Source organism: Asterias rubens, chromosome 1, assembly GCF_902459465.1.
Source record: "Asterias rubens chromosome 1, eAstRub1.3, whole genome shotgun sequence".
NCBI lineage: Eukaryota > Metazoa > Echinodermata > Asteroidea > Forcipulatida > Asteriidae > Asterias > Asterias rubens.
In genome coordinates, this window is record NC_047062.1 from 13,388,140 (window position 1) to 13,402,674 (window position 14,535).

A 14,535-nucleotide genomic window follows, 5' to 3' on the forward strand; every position below is an offset into this window, starting at 1 on the left:
ACCAATAATAACCTTGGTCTCTAATTACAAATTATGGGATACAAACTCTATCCCTGATGCACATATTTTAATCTTTTAAAAAAAGAATTGTTATGGAACAAAACTAAGATCATGCAGGAATCTGGTTGGTTTGGTTACTGGGAATAATTCAGGACTGTTTTTCTATCATTATAACATTTCAAGTAAACCTGTGAGCACTACAACCAAACCTGTAGCACTACGTGTAGGTCGACAGAAACTGTCAATGGTAGTTGATTTATGAGTAGGGATATGAGTTTTGTTTTATTTTTCATGATATGAACTAAACAAGAGCAGGCCAGTGTCAACAAAATAATTTAATATCTGGAAACAAATTAATAAAATGTGCTGGTCATGTTTTAGTACAAAACGAGTTGTTGAACCTTTTTGGACAGTTTTATTGCAAACTACATACAGTACATACAGTGTTAGTAAACATCTCATTCATTGTTGTGGCCCTATTCCAAATGCAATAATTATATAACCTCGTTTTGTAAAGTGAGGGACTTCGATCCATATCTTCACTGACTGTTATGGATTTTATCACACTCGACATCTGTGCCTTTATCAGTAAATTCAAAACTCCACAATGTTTAAAACATTAATTAAGACATACATCTGTACTCCTACTGTATGTAGGCCTACATTGTACATAAAATGTAGTTGTCTTGGACATTTTATATACAGCATTGTGCAGGATACTCGCAGCCCGAGGATTTCAGAAATGTGATGTCAAACAAGAAATAACACTAACTAGTAATGAAAACAATGTTACAAGGCTCACATGGAATCCACTTATTTCAAATTTGAACTCCTGTGAAAGCACAAATCCACAAGTTGTTATTGCTAACTACAATCCTGTGTCCGTAATCTAACACCCTTTTTACTAAAATGCTCACTTGACAGATCAGTGCCCTCTAGCCATTCTTCCCTGATACTGTCTAAAATTACACATAATAGAAATTTTACAATGTACCTGTAATAGTAGAGTTACAGTACATTAAGCTGTCTGCTTCTTGTGGCCAACGTACGATTGGCTTGAATATTTAACACATTTTTAATGACATATATAGGCCTATTTTGCTTCTGGCACGGGGTAATGTATAATGTGTTAGCAAACAATGCCACTGTCTGGCCTCTTTTGAATTCCTTATTGTACATTTGGACATATGTTGAGATTTATTTTGTAATATCTAAATTCTTGCAAACACCTTGCTCATACGTAACATGTATGGACACATGAGCATACATTGTTATACATGTAGAATGGGTAGGCCTACATTGCACATATGAGAAACGCCTGTCTTAGTTGTAATACCTACAATGTACATCACGCACTTTACAGACGTGCGTACAAATTTGATCTTCCATCCTTAAATTCCTGGATGGCATTAGACCGATAGTTTCTATGATGACGTTTTTTTTGTGTACATCTATGTTTGCTAGAAATTAAAATACAACATTAAGGCTACGGCTGGAGAATCACTTCCAGGGAATATTTAAGCCACCAGAATCAAAGAATCCTGTTAGCCCGGGTGCCCCCAACCCAAGGTTTTTATTTCTCTGTCTTTGAAAACAATGTGCTGAAAAATGTACATTTGTGTTGTACATGTAGCATGGTCACATTCATTTCTAAATCTAAATTTTGGGATACACACTTGGTGCTATACATACATGCAGTCACATTGCAGATTGCACATCATGAATTTCATATTAGTGTTTTTTTACTTTCCTTACTAAATTGCAGAAAGACAATAACATCATTGGCTATCTCTGGAGATGGAAAAAATATTGTTTCTGGAGAGGTAAGAATTTTCGAAAAATTATTTATCCATTAAACATTAAACAAGAGGTCGTTTGTGCAACTTCAGTAACTCAATACCAGCTTCTATTTCAAACATGCCTGGGCTCATTAACTAGTATTCTATTTGTTGAGGTGGGGTGTTCCTTTAATAAATTCCTTTAATTAAGGGAAACAGAAAAACTTACAAAGCCTAAAATGTTTAATCTTTTCTTTTTCCTCAGTGTGGACATAAACCAGCAGTCCGAGTTTGGGATGTGGAGGACAGAACACAATTGGCAGAATTCCATGGACACAAGTTTGGAATTAATTGCGTGGTAAGGCTTTCTTGAAACGTTTTGCTTTCTTCATTTCCTTACCCTGTGTTCTAGTTTTCTGTGTCAAAGCTGTTCAAATGGTCACTGTCCAGTGGAAATCAAATTAACGAACCTTGTGATGTTTGTCATTGTGCTTTTGAAAGCTTTCTAATGAACCATTGAGGTAGCTATTTCTACCTCCATGATTGAACGTTCTTTCAGTACTATTACAAAAAATAGAACTTAATGGACATTTAGCAAGGCAGTTTAATGTTTCAAATAGTATAGTGCATGTTTACTTGCAATCATTGCTCCGGGTTTAAACAAGGTCGACACGTGATGTTTACAACTACTTTGAACTTATCAATGCCCCCATCCAGCTAAACCCACAGGCATTCCTAATCATTCAACATCTTCTCAACAGCCAATTAATTGTGAAGGAATAAACCCCAATCCATCCAATTAAGCTTGACACTAGAAATGTCCTCAATGAAACTATGTGAAGATGCATATGAAGATGCAGATGTTATTTCCCTCAGTGCTTTAAAGGGACACAATGCCTTGGATCGGGCGAGTTGGTCTATAAAAAACGTTTGAAAACCGTTTGTTATAAAATGCATATTCTTGATACTTGATACTTTATGAAGTAATTCCTTTACAGCTAAAGTTAATAATAGTATATAATGATCCACTCAAATTTGCCCTGAATATGCATGGGTTTCCTTTTACTTTAACACGGTCGGTTATTTTCTGGAGTCAAAAATTTGATTCCACAAAGTGGAGTGCAGTGTACGGAAAACCATGCAAGTGCGAGTCATGTTTGTGTGGATCATTACATATATATGTGCATGTAACTTTTAAAATATCTTTGTAACCATATTTATTTCATAACAATCAGTTTCAAATGCTTTTCATAGACCAACTCGCCTGATCCAAGGGAACGTGTTCCTTTAAGTTCTCTATTCCTGATGGATGATGTATCTCCATGAATGTTATTGATGATGATGATAGTGTGCTTGTGTGGCATCTGGTCTTGAGCATCAGTCTTGTGGGAGGCAGATGCAGTATACCCCTGATGGGAGTAACCCTGTGGACTGATCGCCAAACTGGGAATGTCCACCTTGGGGTCTGAATATTAAAATTTAATTGGAATAGTCAGTTGCAGGGTTTTCTTGAAGTTCATGGAGAGCATCATTGAACAGTCCAGGTGGAGGTTAATGAGGTGGAAAATTTTGACGTGTAGTTTGTTACTTGTGACAATAATTTGCCAAGTAAAGTAAAGTATTTGCGTTGAATGCCCTGTCTAGTTCTCAGGCCAGGCAAAATGAGTTTTTAGTTTAGTGTGGATTTAAACTGGCTGTAATTTGAATTAACTGCTTTTCTTGTAGCAATATTATTCAAGTACCAGTACCAAATACATCTTATGGTACATGATGATGTATAGCTCTTCCGAAGTTTTCAAAATACTAGAAAGTCCAACGGTTTAATTCAAAGGCCCCACCCCCCTCCATTCGCCCGAAGTACTTAGTGCATGTAGCACTCATACAATGTATACGTAGGTGTCAATGTTCATGTCTGTATTGATCAATAGGCCTGATAAATATATTGATGCACATTTCTTATACTGTAGTGCTTGTTGTCATTTATAATCCAGTCTATTGGAATAAGTGGAGACAATCCTAGAACTACATGTAGGTGCTGCATTTTGTGGAAGTGATTTTAATCAAGTGGCACATGCCTATATTTTTTCAACCCGGCCAACTTGTATTGGATATATTTTGAAATCCAGTATGAATCTTATTCACCAATGCTCATCCCAACTCAGAAATGAAATGCAATCAAGAGATGCAACAGGATTTATTAAGGGTTGTGACTCACTCATGATCTACATTTCTGAGATCAATCAGATTGGCAATGAACTTGTTCCCTTGCGGTGTCCCTGTTTAGCGGTGTCCCCGTTTAGCCGCATGACAGGATGGCATGGGGACTACCCTGGCACAGACACCCTGGCCAACACGAGGGAATGAGTTTCCTTTAACAGTCTAACTTAATCATTTAGACTCGGGAATGTTTCATTATTGTCTGCTAAGAGACAAGAGTAGTTTTTTTTTTTTTATTATGTGCATTTTATCCTGTTTGAAGTGATCTGACATTGAAATCACTAGGCTTCACTAAAAAGGCAAACCATGTAAAAGAAATGTTTTAATTCTTGTAAGGCTGTAAGCATGGGGAGTGCATTGACACTTCAATTTCCTTCACATTGTACAACATCCAAAAGTGAGGAAATAGAATTAGCGTTGCAAACCGCTTACCAACCAGAATGACCTACAAGTATGGTATACATTTAACAGCCTCACGTATGGTATACATTTAATAGCCTCACGTTTTGACCCTATCAGTGTTTCTCTAAGGCTAAAAGAGAAAAGAAAAACCTTGCAACATCCAAACAAAAGTCTATGAAATGATTTAATCGTGCACCAAGGCCACGACAAAAGCAATGAAGTCATGGCCTCCTCTGTCATGTCTGTGCTGTGTATTAAATTCCAGGGTTCTCTGTGCATTGATGCAGTTAAATGAAATTCCTTACAGTGAAACCTCTACATGTAGCAATATAAAATTGTTTTTACCCTTGCACTAATATGCATTAAGCACTTTATACTTTATGCTTCTTTAAAAAAAATCCACAGGCAAATCACTCATGTGGGATTTGAACCCAAGCCCTTTACATTGCTAGAGCAGATGTCTTACCACTGCGCTAGCCCAGTAGCTAGAGGTAGTTCAAATCCTATGTGTTAGCAGCCAGTACCACAATCATTTAATAGATGTTGGTTCTGCATTGGGAGTTTATGCCCAAATGATGTACCTTTAGATTTTTGTCACAGAACTTTGGAAAGTACTGCATAAATACAGTCCTTATAAACATTGGTGTAAGAGTAAAAACAAATTTTATCTTCAAGTGCGCGCTAATCCTCCAATCAGATTTGCAGAATGGAGTGGTGATAAAAACTTATATTGCACGGCTAATATCACTACCTGTGTCTTGTGTGTTCTATGTCACGCGCCATGTTTGCTTGAAGATAAATACGTTATTACACGCGCGCTCGTGGAAATACGGAAAATATAGCGCTGTTTTTGTCCGTATACCACTCGCGCTTGTGTGATAACTTATAATATTCTAACTTCTAATTATATGTTTACCAAAAATAAATGACAGTTGCATTTAATACAAGATTTCTGAGTCATGTATTTGCAGATACATGTACATTGTACATATTACCACTGTCTTTAAATTCAATTGAACTAATTAAAACTTAAAACGATAAATCTGATACGATCACCGTTGTTTATTTGTACTGAACATTCAGGCGTTCTCACCCAACCTCAAGTATGTGATATCAGTAGGAGAGCAGCATGACATGGTGGTCAATGTGTGGGATTGGAAGACTGGAAGTAAACATGGCACCGGCAAAATATCCATCAAGGTACATCAAATAACTCAGCAAGATTCATTTATCGTCATGACATACAGACAAATCTTTCATTAATGAGGCTTCAGGCGCGAAGCCTTACTCAGGCATCTACATGTAAACACCCAATTCAATTTATCAACGGTAACTTTTCTTCCACTATTTTTTTTGCAACTACAATGAGCTAAGCTATTATTTCCACAGGCGTGTTATTTTATGCTTTTAAATGTTGGAATACACCAAGTGATAATACTGGTCCTTGGCAATACCCTGCATATAAAATACACATGTTAAGAATCAAGGACACCCTAGGTGTAATGTCTAACACATTACTTGAAAATTATCCTGAATTCGCAAATAGTTTTTGTTTTGTTTTTAATTTAAAAAAAAACATGTTTTGAACCTAAACAAGAACAATTGCTTTTTAAATTGCCGACGTGTAGTCTGTGTCAACAATTCCATCAATTTGACATAATTAAGATCTTTTTTTTTTTACCTCATTATTTTTGATTATACACGAAGGTTTTTTTCCCCTTCAAGTTCCACAAAGACCACTATTGGTAAGTGACCACAAAGAAAAAGTGTAATGCACCATAAACTCTACTAACACATTCATGGCTTTTCTTCATCATCAGGTGACAGGTCTTGCTTTCTCTGAGGACGGTAGCCGGTTTGTGACTGTCGGCAACAGAAGTGTTAGATTCTGGTACATGGCCATCAAAAGCAAGGTACAGTATGGTCAGAAAATACAGGATTATATTTTTTTATTTAGCATTTAACCTTCGAGAAAGACTCTGCTAGGGTCGAAACGTCAGGCCATTAACTATTTTTTGCAATTATATTTTTGATACACAGTCCTTGAGGAAATGGAGATCTTGTTGTTTATTTCCGCCAATTTCATACCCAAGACCAAATTTTAAACAGATTTTGTCCTGGCGAGAACTAAAAATAGCGGAGTGCAGCAAAACATGTTGAACAAAACCTGTTAAAACACCATGCACTCATTGTGTTTGGAGAAAGACTAAGGGATGAGAAATTCCAGTCTTTTAAATATGAGTTCAGATTCTTTTATGTCTGCCTCATGAAAAAAAGGTATTTGCTATTTTCTCAATAAATCCTGCTCTTTATCTGCTTCTTTTGTGGTGAGGATGCTGTTTCAAAAAGCTCATTAAAATCTATAACCACAGGGTTTAACTAAAGATGGAACTGTCTTTTCAATATAACTCCTAAAATTGTTAGCTTGGTTTCAGACATTTTAGTCAATCTCCCGTGAAGACTTTGCTAGCAATTAATTTTCTTTTAGTTTCTATACCATCCGCCCTGGTAATAGTTAAAAAGCAGGACAGTTCTTTTCAGAACTGAGAAGTCTCCCGAACCTCCGATTATCTACTCCGCGGCAGTAGAATAAAGCAAGACAGTTCCCTAATAACAACTCTACCTGGCAAGTAGATACACACATGGTGTTACCGCAAACCAAATATAAATTAATTTTTTGTTATTTGTTTTTACCCTTGCACTGATGTTTGTTAAGCACTGTTTACTCAGCACTTAATAAAATTCTGTGGGGAAAAAAATCAACAGGAAAATCACTCGAGTGGGATTTGAACTCTCAACCTTTGCATTGCTAGAGCAGATATCTAACCACTAGACCACCTAGCTAGCCAAATGGCTAGGGGCAGTTCGAATTCTCTGTGTTAGGGCGGGTAACGCAACAATACCATGTGATGTTCATTTTTCATTATTGCCTTAAAAATGCGTACAGCTTGAGTCTGCCAACTTTTGTTTCACAATGCTTACGCTAACTTCCACCACCTTTCTATTCCAACAGACAAGGCAAACTGTTCCCCTCAACAGCAGGTCAGGTATTCTGGGAGAGCAGAGAAATAACTTCTTCTGTTCCGTGGCCTGCGGGCTTGGGGTCAACCAGAGCAAGACATACGCAGTCACAAAATCTGGTCTCCTGTGCGAGTTCAGTGAACAGCGGCTGCTTGACAAATGGGTAGAACTCAGGGTAAGTGACATTGCTTGGGGGTGTGGGTGGTGGAAGTGGGTGTAGAATGGGGGCTACTTGTAGGCTCTTTCTTCAGGGCTCAAACTTGGGGGGGGGGGGAATCCACAAGACCAAAAGGGCTTGTTGCTCAAAATGTTTACTGGCCCAGAATTGTTCTAACAAGACCAGAGCAATGCATGTCCTGACATAGGGTTTAAGAGAAGATTTATCTTGGGCCTGCTTCATTAATCAAAAGAACGGAAACGTGTTTATCAGACACAAAGTCAGCATTTAAACATAACTTGTTTTTGCTTGAGACACATATTTTTTTCACCACAGTGAGGTTCTATTATTCCATTGACTGCTGGACTTGTCCAGTCACGCCTTTATAGGCCCAACACTAAACCTACTGGCCTGTGTTCGTCCAGTGTAAAACTCCAGCCCTGGTTAAGGATGACATAAAGCATTGACTTTTATAAAATACTAAGATATAAAGCACAAAAGAAACAAACTGGGGAACTTTAATTAATTCCTGCTTGAACAATGAAAAATAACTTACATACATTATCTCTCACATACCCCCCCCCCACATTCCTCTTTGTCCCATCATGGAACGTTTCAACTCTGTCATTCTCTTCTGTTCGTTAGACCACCAATGCTTACTGCATCATCGCAACTGATGAGTATCTATTTGTGGGCTGCACCGATGGAATAGTTCGTTTGTTCAGCGCCTCCTCGCTAAACTTCGTTGCCACACTTCCACGGCCGCACTTCTTAGGGGTGAACGTTTCAGAGGGCATTGACCCAAGGTAAGCTCAAACCCCTATTAACACTTCCTGCAAATGCGTATGCGAAGGGATTTTTGACGTCACCATGGTCACAGGGCTGTTTTCGCTGCGAAGTTTCGCAGGAGTTGAGCCTGTTTCAACTGATGCGAATTCCTGAACCAAGCTTTACTGTTTACTGATGAAAAAAAAGAAAAAAGAAATGGGTTATGAATATTTGGTGAGAAAGCTCTGCATAAAATCGAAAGAATGTAATATCCATTACTTGCATTGGAATTTCTTTCTTTCAATGATTATAATTTTGAGGGCTTTTCAAAAGTTAATTGAACAGGTGTACACATGTGGTCACCTCATGTCAGTTTTAAATGCATGCAGGAGTCCTGGAGATTAATTAAATACCATATGTACAGAGGTTGTTAAATCTCACTCGCCATTTTAACACATGTCTGGAAGAACTTAACTGAGCATCTGGTTTACAGTTCACATATTGGTTAGTTAAAGTTTATAATAGTGTGTTTATATGTTTTGTTTATGTTTGTTAATATCTTATTGTAGCCATTAATAGTAAATTGAGAGGTTTTACCTTTTGATACCTTCATTGAACAATTTGGATGGTCTAAGATGTTCATTCTTCCGTTTTGTTTATTTGGTTAGGTTATTGTTTATGTGCAGGCCTAGCGCTTTAGTTTATTTTTACCAGGCTTGTAAAGTTTTGTTAGGCTAAATTACAAAAATTGTCAAAATATTGTTTTTTCTGAATGGATTAATGGTAGCAATCACAACTAGTTTATTGGTCGAATGAAATTACTTTCACACACTGAAAAATAAATGAACACTTTATGAAATCTATTATTCACATTTGGGAAAAGGAATCAACTTTGTTGCACTGGTTAGTAAAATTTGATAAATAGTAAGTGTGCAAGTACTAGACCATGGCAGTTTTTACTAGACAATGTGGAAGGCCAGTATCAAAGGTAGCCCTGTGTTGGTATTTTAGTGTTACATGTAGGTATGATATGAATGCAGTTGTGATTTAACCTCTGGATGTAGTCTTATTCTTGATGATTGAGGTTTTTTGTTCCTCTTATTATCTATTTAAACAGCCATATGATCACACACAGCGAAGATGCGAGGTTCCCTGCAGTCATGGCAATCACCTGTGATGATGTCAATAAGAAAGTAAGCTAGCACTGCTTAGCAAAACTAAAAATTTGCTAAACACTTTGTGGTGGTGATATCTAATTTCTTGTATCTCTGATGACCAATTGAGCTTAAAGTTTCATGTGTGTTTCATGTATATGTTGGGGCACATGAAGTGCGGATACTGGTAGTTCCTAGATACAAATATTGTCTGCATGCTTTAGGGAGGGTATACATGTACCTTTGGTAATTACTCCAAAAATTAATGGTCATACAAACTTACTTGGTGAAGAGCACTAGGAGAGCTGTTTGTATTATCAAATTGTTACAAACTACCCCCTTTGAAGTATTCTAGTTTTAAAGACGGTGGTAATTTTTCACCCAATATAATTTGAGTTGAGAAAGGCTTGAGACATTCAGGCACCCGAAAGGACACAATTCCGTGCAACAATGGTGTTTGTTCTTTAATTTTTTTTCTAGCAACTTTGATGATTAATTGAGTCAAAATTTAAAAAAGGTTTGTTAGTTTATGCATATTGCATATATTGGGATACATCAAGTGAGTAATAGTGGACTTTGGCAATTACCAAAAGTAAACCCTGTCTTAAAAAAAAAATTTAAACCCTGTCTTTAGAAAAATTCTTTAGAGTAAACAATGTTGATTAAATGGTATTATACCAAGAGTCATGTTAGAAACCAATTTCACTAAAGTAAAGAGGAATGATACCATGTACCATATAGGTACATACCTTTCCCAGTACAGTTAAATCCAATCCCTTATTTTAGGACTAAAGATGTCAATATTTCAATCTCATCCTAGATCACCTGTATCTACAACGACCACAGCATGTACGTGTGGGATATCCGAGATGTGAAGAAGGTAGGCAAGCAGCGCTCCTTCCTCTACCACTCATCTTGCATCTGGGGTGCTGAGGTGTACCCCTCGCTGTCTGAGAGTGATAAAGAAGCCCTCCCTCCTGGCTCGTTCCTGACCTACGCTTCCGATGATACCATTAGGATATGGAATGTTGACCCAGCTATGAATACAGATACGTTCAAGAGGAACATCTATAGCAATGTGAGTCAAGAAAAGTCAACATAGGCCTTTATTTAGTTACTCATTTTTTTACATTTCATTTACCAGGGTATGCCCAAACGGTTAACACTGATTTCAACCGGGGTCCTTCCATTGCTGTATATTCATTTTTCAGTATTGAGTACAGTGTGAATTCAACAAAAATTTCAGACTCTTTTGTGTGTGCCAGGTAATAAAAAAAAAACTAGCTGTTTTATTGTTTTAATTTTATTATGTAATTATTTATTTTATTTTTTTTACAGATAAAAGTAAATTTGTTCCTTTGCTTCTCTTATGCTCAGGATACTTTTTCCTACAGCTCTGTGCAGTTTTATAATACACTAAAATCTTGATGCTACAATAAAACCTTTAGATATTAAGCTAGATGGATAACAACTTTATTGTTCCATCAGGGGTGGGGGGTATCTTTTCCTTACGACGGTTTATAACAAGAACCAAATGCACAGAAGGGTATTATTTAGGTGCCAGTGTCTCATAACAGAATCAGCAAGACATATTAATTAGGATTTAAAACTTTGCATGGTGGAAGTACAACTAAGAGAGGATTGCTGTAACACTATGTAAATATCTATTTTTGAGTAGTGATTTTCTGAAAAGAACCGGTGGTTAACGATACCTAAGAGTTTACCACCGGTTCTTTACGGAACCAACACTACTCAGAAAGAAGTATTCACTTGGTGTTACGGCGAACCTTTCTTAGTCAGAACATAATTATTTCTCTCAGCTGGTGTCCTGACAAATCTCAAATCAAACTTCTCATTCCCCTATACATCAGGAGCTTCTGAAAGTCATCTACGTTGACGACCAGCTTGAGAATTTGTGCAACGTCAGCGGCAGTTCATCAGCAGCGTCTGACAAGGGTGATTCCGTAGAGGGCAAGAGTGGTATCCGCTGTGTCAGCATCAGCTCTGACGGTCAGCTACTGGCCTCAGGCGACCGGTCTGGTAACGTCAGGGTACACGACATGCAGTTCATGGATGAGGTGCATAAGATTGAAGCTCACGACTCGGAGGTGCTTTGTCTGGAGTTCTCAAGACCAGACTCAGGTACAACTCTCGAGACTAAAAGAGGATTAAGAGAACGTGTTTAAACATACATTAAGGTTAAAATTATTAGGGTATAGTTAAGTTAATACACCTATGCATCTTGCTGTGTAAAAGGGTAAAACTTACATTTCAATATGATTTGTCTTTGTGTCATTAAATCAACAACTCCATTTTGGGGTAAACAATGAAAGATGTACTAAAACAGGATTTGAAGGTGTGACCTCTGGATTAATGTGCCGGTGCCCTACTAACTCAGCTATCTAGCCCTAATCTTGGTGGTCTCTCCATTTTGTCAATGTCTTTGCTGGTGGTTTATTTCTTTACAAATTGACACTATTCCTTCTTCAATTCTATCAAAGAATATGAACTACACATAATACAGAGCTACTCTAGCTTCTCTCGTAGCCTTGGTGACCACAGCTTTGTCCTGAAGACAGCCGGAGCGTACTGATATGAAACATTGAGTTATAAAATCACCGGTTCTTTTTAGAACAACCTCAACTCATATAGTAGATAATTACATAGAGATAGCAGTCCTAGGAGTAGGTGGCAATAAAATATATTGTAGCCCACACCTTGAAGTGCCCTTCAGGCTTTGTGTGTCTGGCGGCTTGCATAAAAAAAAATGAAAAAAAAGTACCAACAAAAATTAAACAAATCTATATTTCTAGAAATGTCTTGAAGCGATGAGTTTGTACATCATCTCAAAAAGGAGATAATCGCACAGTAATGGCAAACCTCTGTCTCTAGATTTCTATAAATGTTCGGAAGAAAGTCACAGCATTATGGTCGAAATGTTCAGCTGTAATGTCTCAATCTTTCAGAACCACCTCAACTCATTTTAAAGGAGATAATTACATAATGATGGCAAACCTTAGTCTCTTATTGTTATGATATTTAATACAAAGTTTCTCGTATGTACAGGTTACTATCTACTATGTTCTGCCAGTCGAGACAGGCTGATCCATGTATTCAACATGCAGGAAGATTGTTCACTCGTTCAGACAATTGATGATCACTCCTCTTCAATAACTGCCGTCAAATTCACACGTATGTTGGATTTGGTTTATGTTTTGTGTAGGGTTTGCCCTTATAGCCATTATACACTTTCGGTACAGAAAAAAAAAAGTTCACAGATTTACAAATAATTTACAGGGTTTACAGAAGGTAATGGTGAAAGACTTCTCTTGAAATATTACTTTTTGTGAAAACATTAAAACAATATCAATTCTCGATAGCGAGAATTACGGATTTATTTTAAACACATGTCATGACACGTCGAAACGTGCGGAAACAAGAGTGGGTTTTCCTGTTATTTTCTCCCGACTCCGATGACCGATTGAGCCTAAATTTTCACAGGTTTGTTATTTTATATATAAGTTGTGATACACGATACTGTTTACCGAAAGTGTATAATGGCTTTAACATATTTAGTGACTGGTGGCAAGTAGGACCAGTTAACTTGTTATTACACTTCTCCACCAGTGTTTTCATTAGTCAACACTTTTTAAATAAAATGGGGATCATGCTTTTCAACACTGAACTAGCTAGCCGGACCCCTTGGAAGAAATTACAAATAGCGTTTTTCGTTAGAGGAAAGAGCCATTTCAACAGCTTTATTCTCTTTGCATTTCTTTGGAACTCCTTGCCTGGTACATGTTTGGTCCATCCTAAAATATAGACTGTTTTAAAGCCATTGGACCCTTTCGGTAAACAGTTTTGTCCAAGGCCCACACTCTGTGTACCACAACTTCTATATCAAATAACAAACCTGTGAAAATTTAGGCTCAATCGGTCATCAGAGTCGGGAGAAAACAACGGAAAAACCCACCCTTGTTTCCGCGCGTTTCACCGTGTCATGACATGTGTTTAAAATAAATCCGTAATTCTCGTTAACGAGAATTTATATTGTTTTGCTGTTTTCTCAAAAAGTAAAGCATTTCATGGAATAATATTTCAAGAAAAGTCTTTCACCATTGCCTTCTGAAAACCCTGTAAGTTATTTGTAAATCTGTGAACTTTTATTTTGTTTTCTGAACCAAAAGGGTCCAATGGCTTTAAGAGGGATATCAATTCCTACCTTCAGCTCTCCCAAGTTAATTTCATCTTTAATATTTTTCTTCTCGTACCCTCTGACCAGGAGTGGCGCTTAGCCTTGTTTCAGTCAAACTTTAAATAAACAAAATGTAACAAAAATAAAATTGTCATCAACCCTGAAGTGATTTTCTTCTTGTTAATGCTCATGGTAATCACTATAAAGTTTTATTGTATGTATTATAACTAGTTGGTATCATTATTGCATGTATATCATATTGTTAATGTATCTATGATTTGTCTCCTTGTAGAAGCCAATGGCCGTCTTCAGATGATCAGCTGTGGTGCAGATAAAGCTCTCATGTTCAGGGTCGTTACTCAGGTAACTCATCTTAGGTTTCACTAACGCAGCATCTTGATTTCAAATATATTAATACATAAAGGGCAGTGGACACTATTGGTAATTACTCAAAATAATTGTTATCATAAAACCTTTCTTGATTACGAGTAATTGGGAGAGGTTGATAGTATAAAACACTGTGAGAAACAGCTTTCTCTGAAGTGACGTAGTTTTCGAGAAGGAAGTAATTTTCCACGAATTTGATTTCGAGACCTCAGATTTAGAATTAGAGGTCTCGAAATCAAGCATCTGAAAGCACACAACTTCGTGTGACAATGGTGCGACAAGGATGTTTTTTTCTTGCATGAATATCTCGCAACTTCGACGACCGATTGAGCTAAAATTTTCACAGGTTTGTTACTTTATGCGTATGTTGAGATACACCAACTGCAAAGACTAGCCTTTGACAATTACCAATAGTGTCCAGTGTCTTTAATCCATAGTACTGCCGTAATACTGCTT

The 14,535-nt window shown here is 37.1% G+C and overlaps 1 protein-coding gene across 1 annotated transcript in view; it reads left to right on the forward strand.

The window, feature by feature from the left end:
* LOC117290049 (WD repeat-containing protein 62-like) overlaps nucleotides 1-14,535 on the forward strand; it is a 57,834-nt gene that overhangs the window by 20,883 nt on the left and 22,416 nt on the right. Inside the window, exons 5-15 of the mRNA XM_033771294.1 lie at nucleotides 1,766-1,823; nucleotides 2,044-2,136; nucleotides 5,481-5,597; nucleotides 6,218-6,310; nucleotides 7,411-7,593; nucleotides 8,221-8,381; nucleotides 9,461-9,536; nucleotides 10,318-10,575; nucleotides 11,369-11,639; nucleotides 12,564-12,689; nucleotides 13,985-14,055. Coding sequence (XP_033627185.1) covers nucleotides 1,766-1,823; nucleotides 2,044-2,136; nucleotides 5,481-5,597; nucleotides 6,218-6,310; nucleotides 7,411-7,593; nucleotides 8,221-8,381; nucleotides 9,461-9,536; nucleotides 10,318-10,575; nucleotides 11,369-11,639; nucleotides 12,564-12,689; nucleotides 13,985-14,055 — 1,507 coding nt within the window. The remainder of the gene's footprint in view (nucleotides 1-1,765; nucleotides 1,824-2,043; nucleotides 2,137-5,480; nucleotides 5,598-6,217; nucleotides 6,311-7,410; nucleotides 7,594-8,220; nucleotides 8,382-9,460; nucleotides 9,537-10,317; nucleotides 10,576-11,368; nucleotides 11,640-12,563; nucleotides 12,690-13,984; nucleotides 14,056-14,535) is intronic.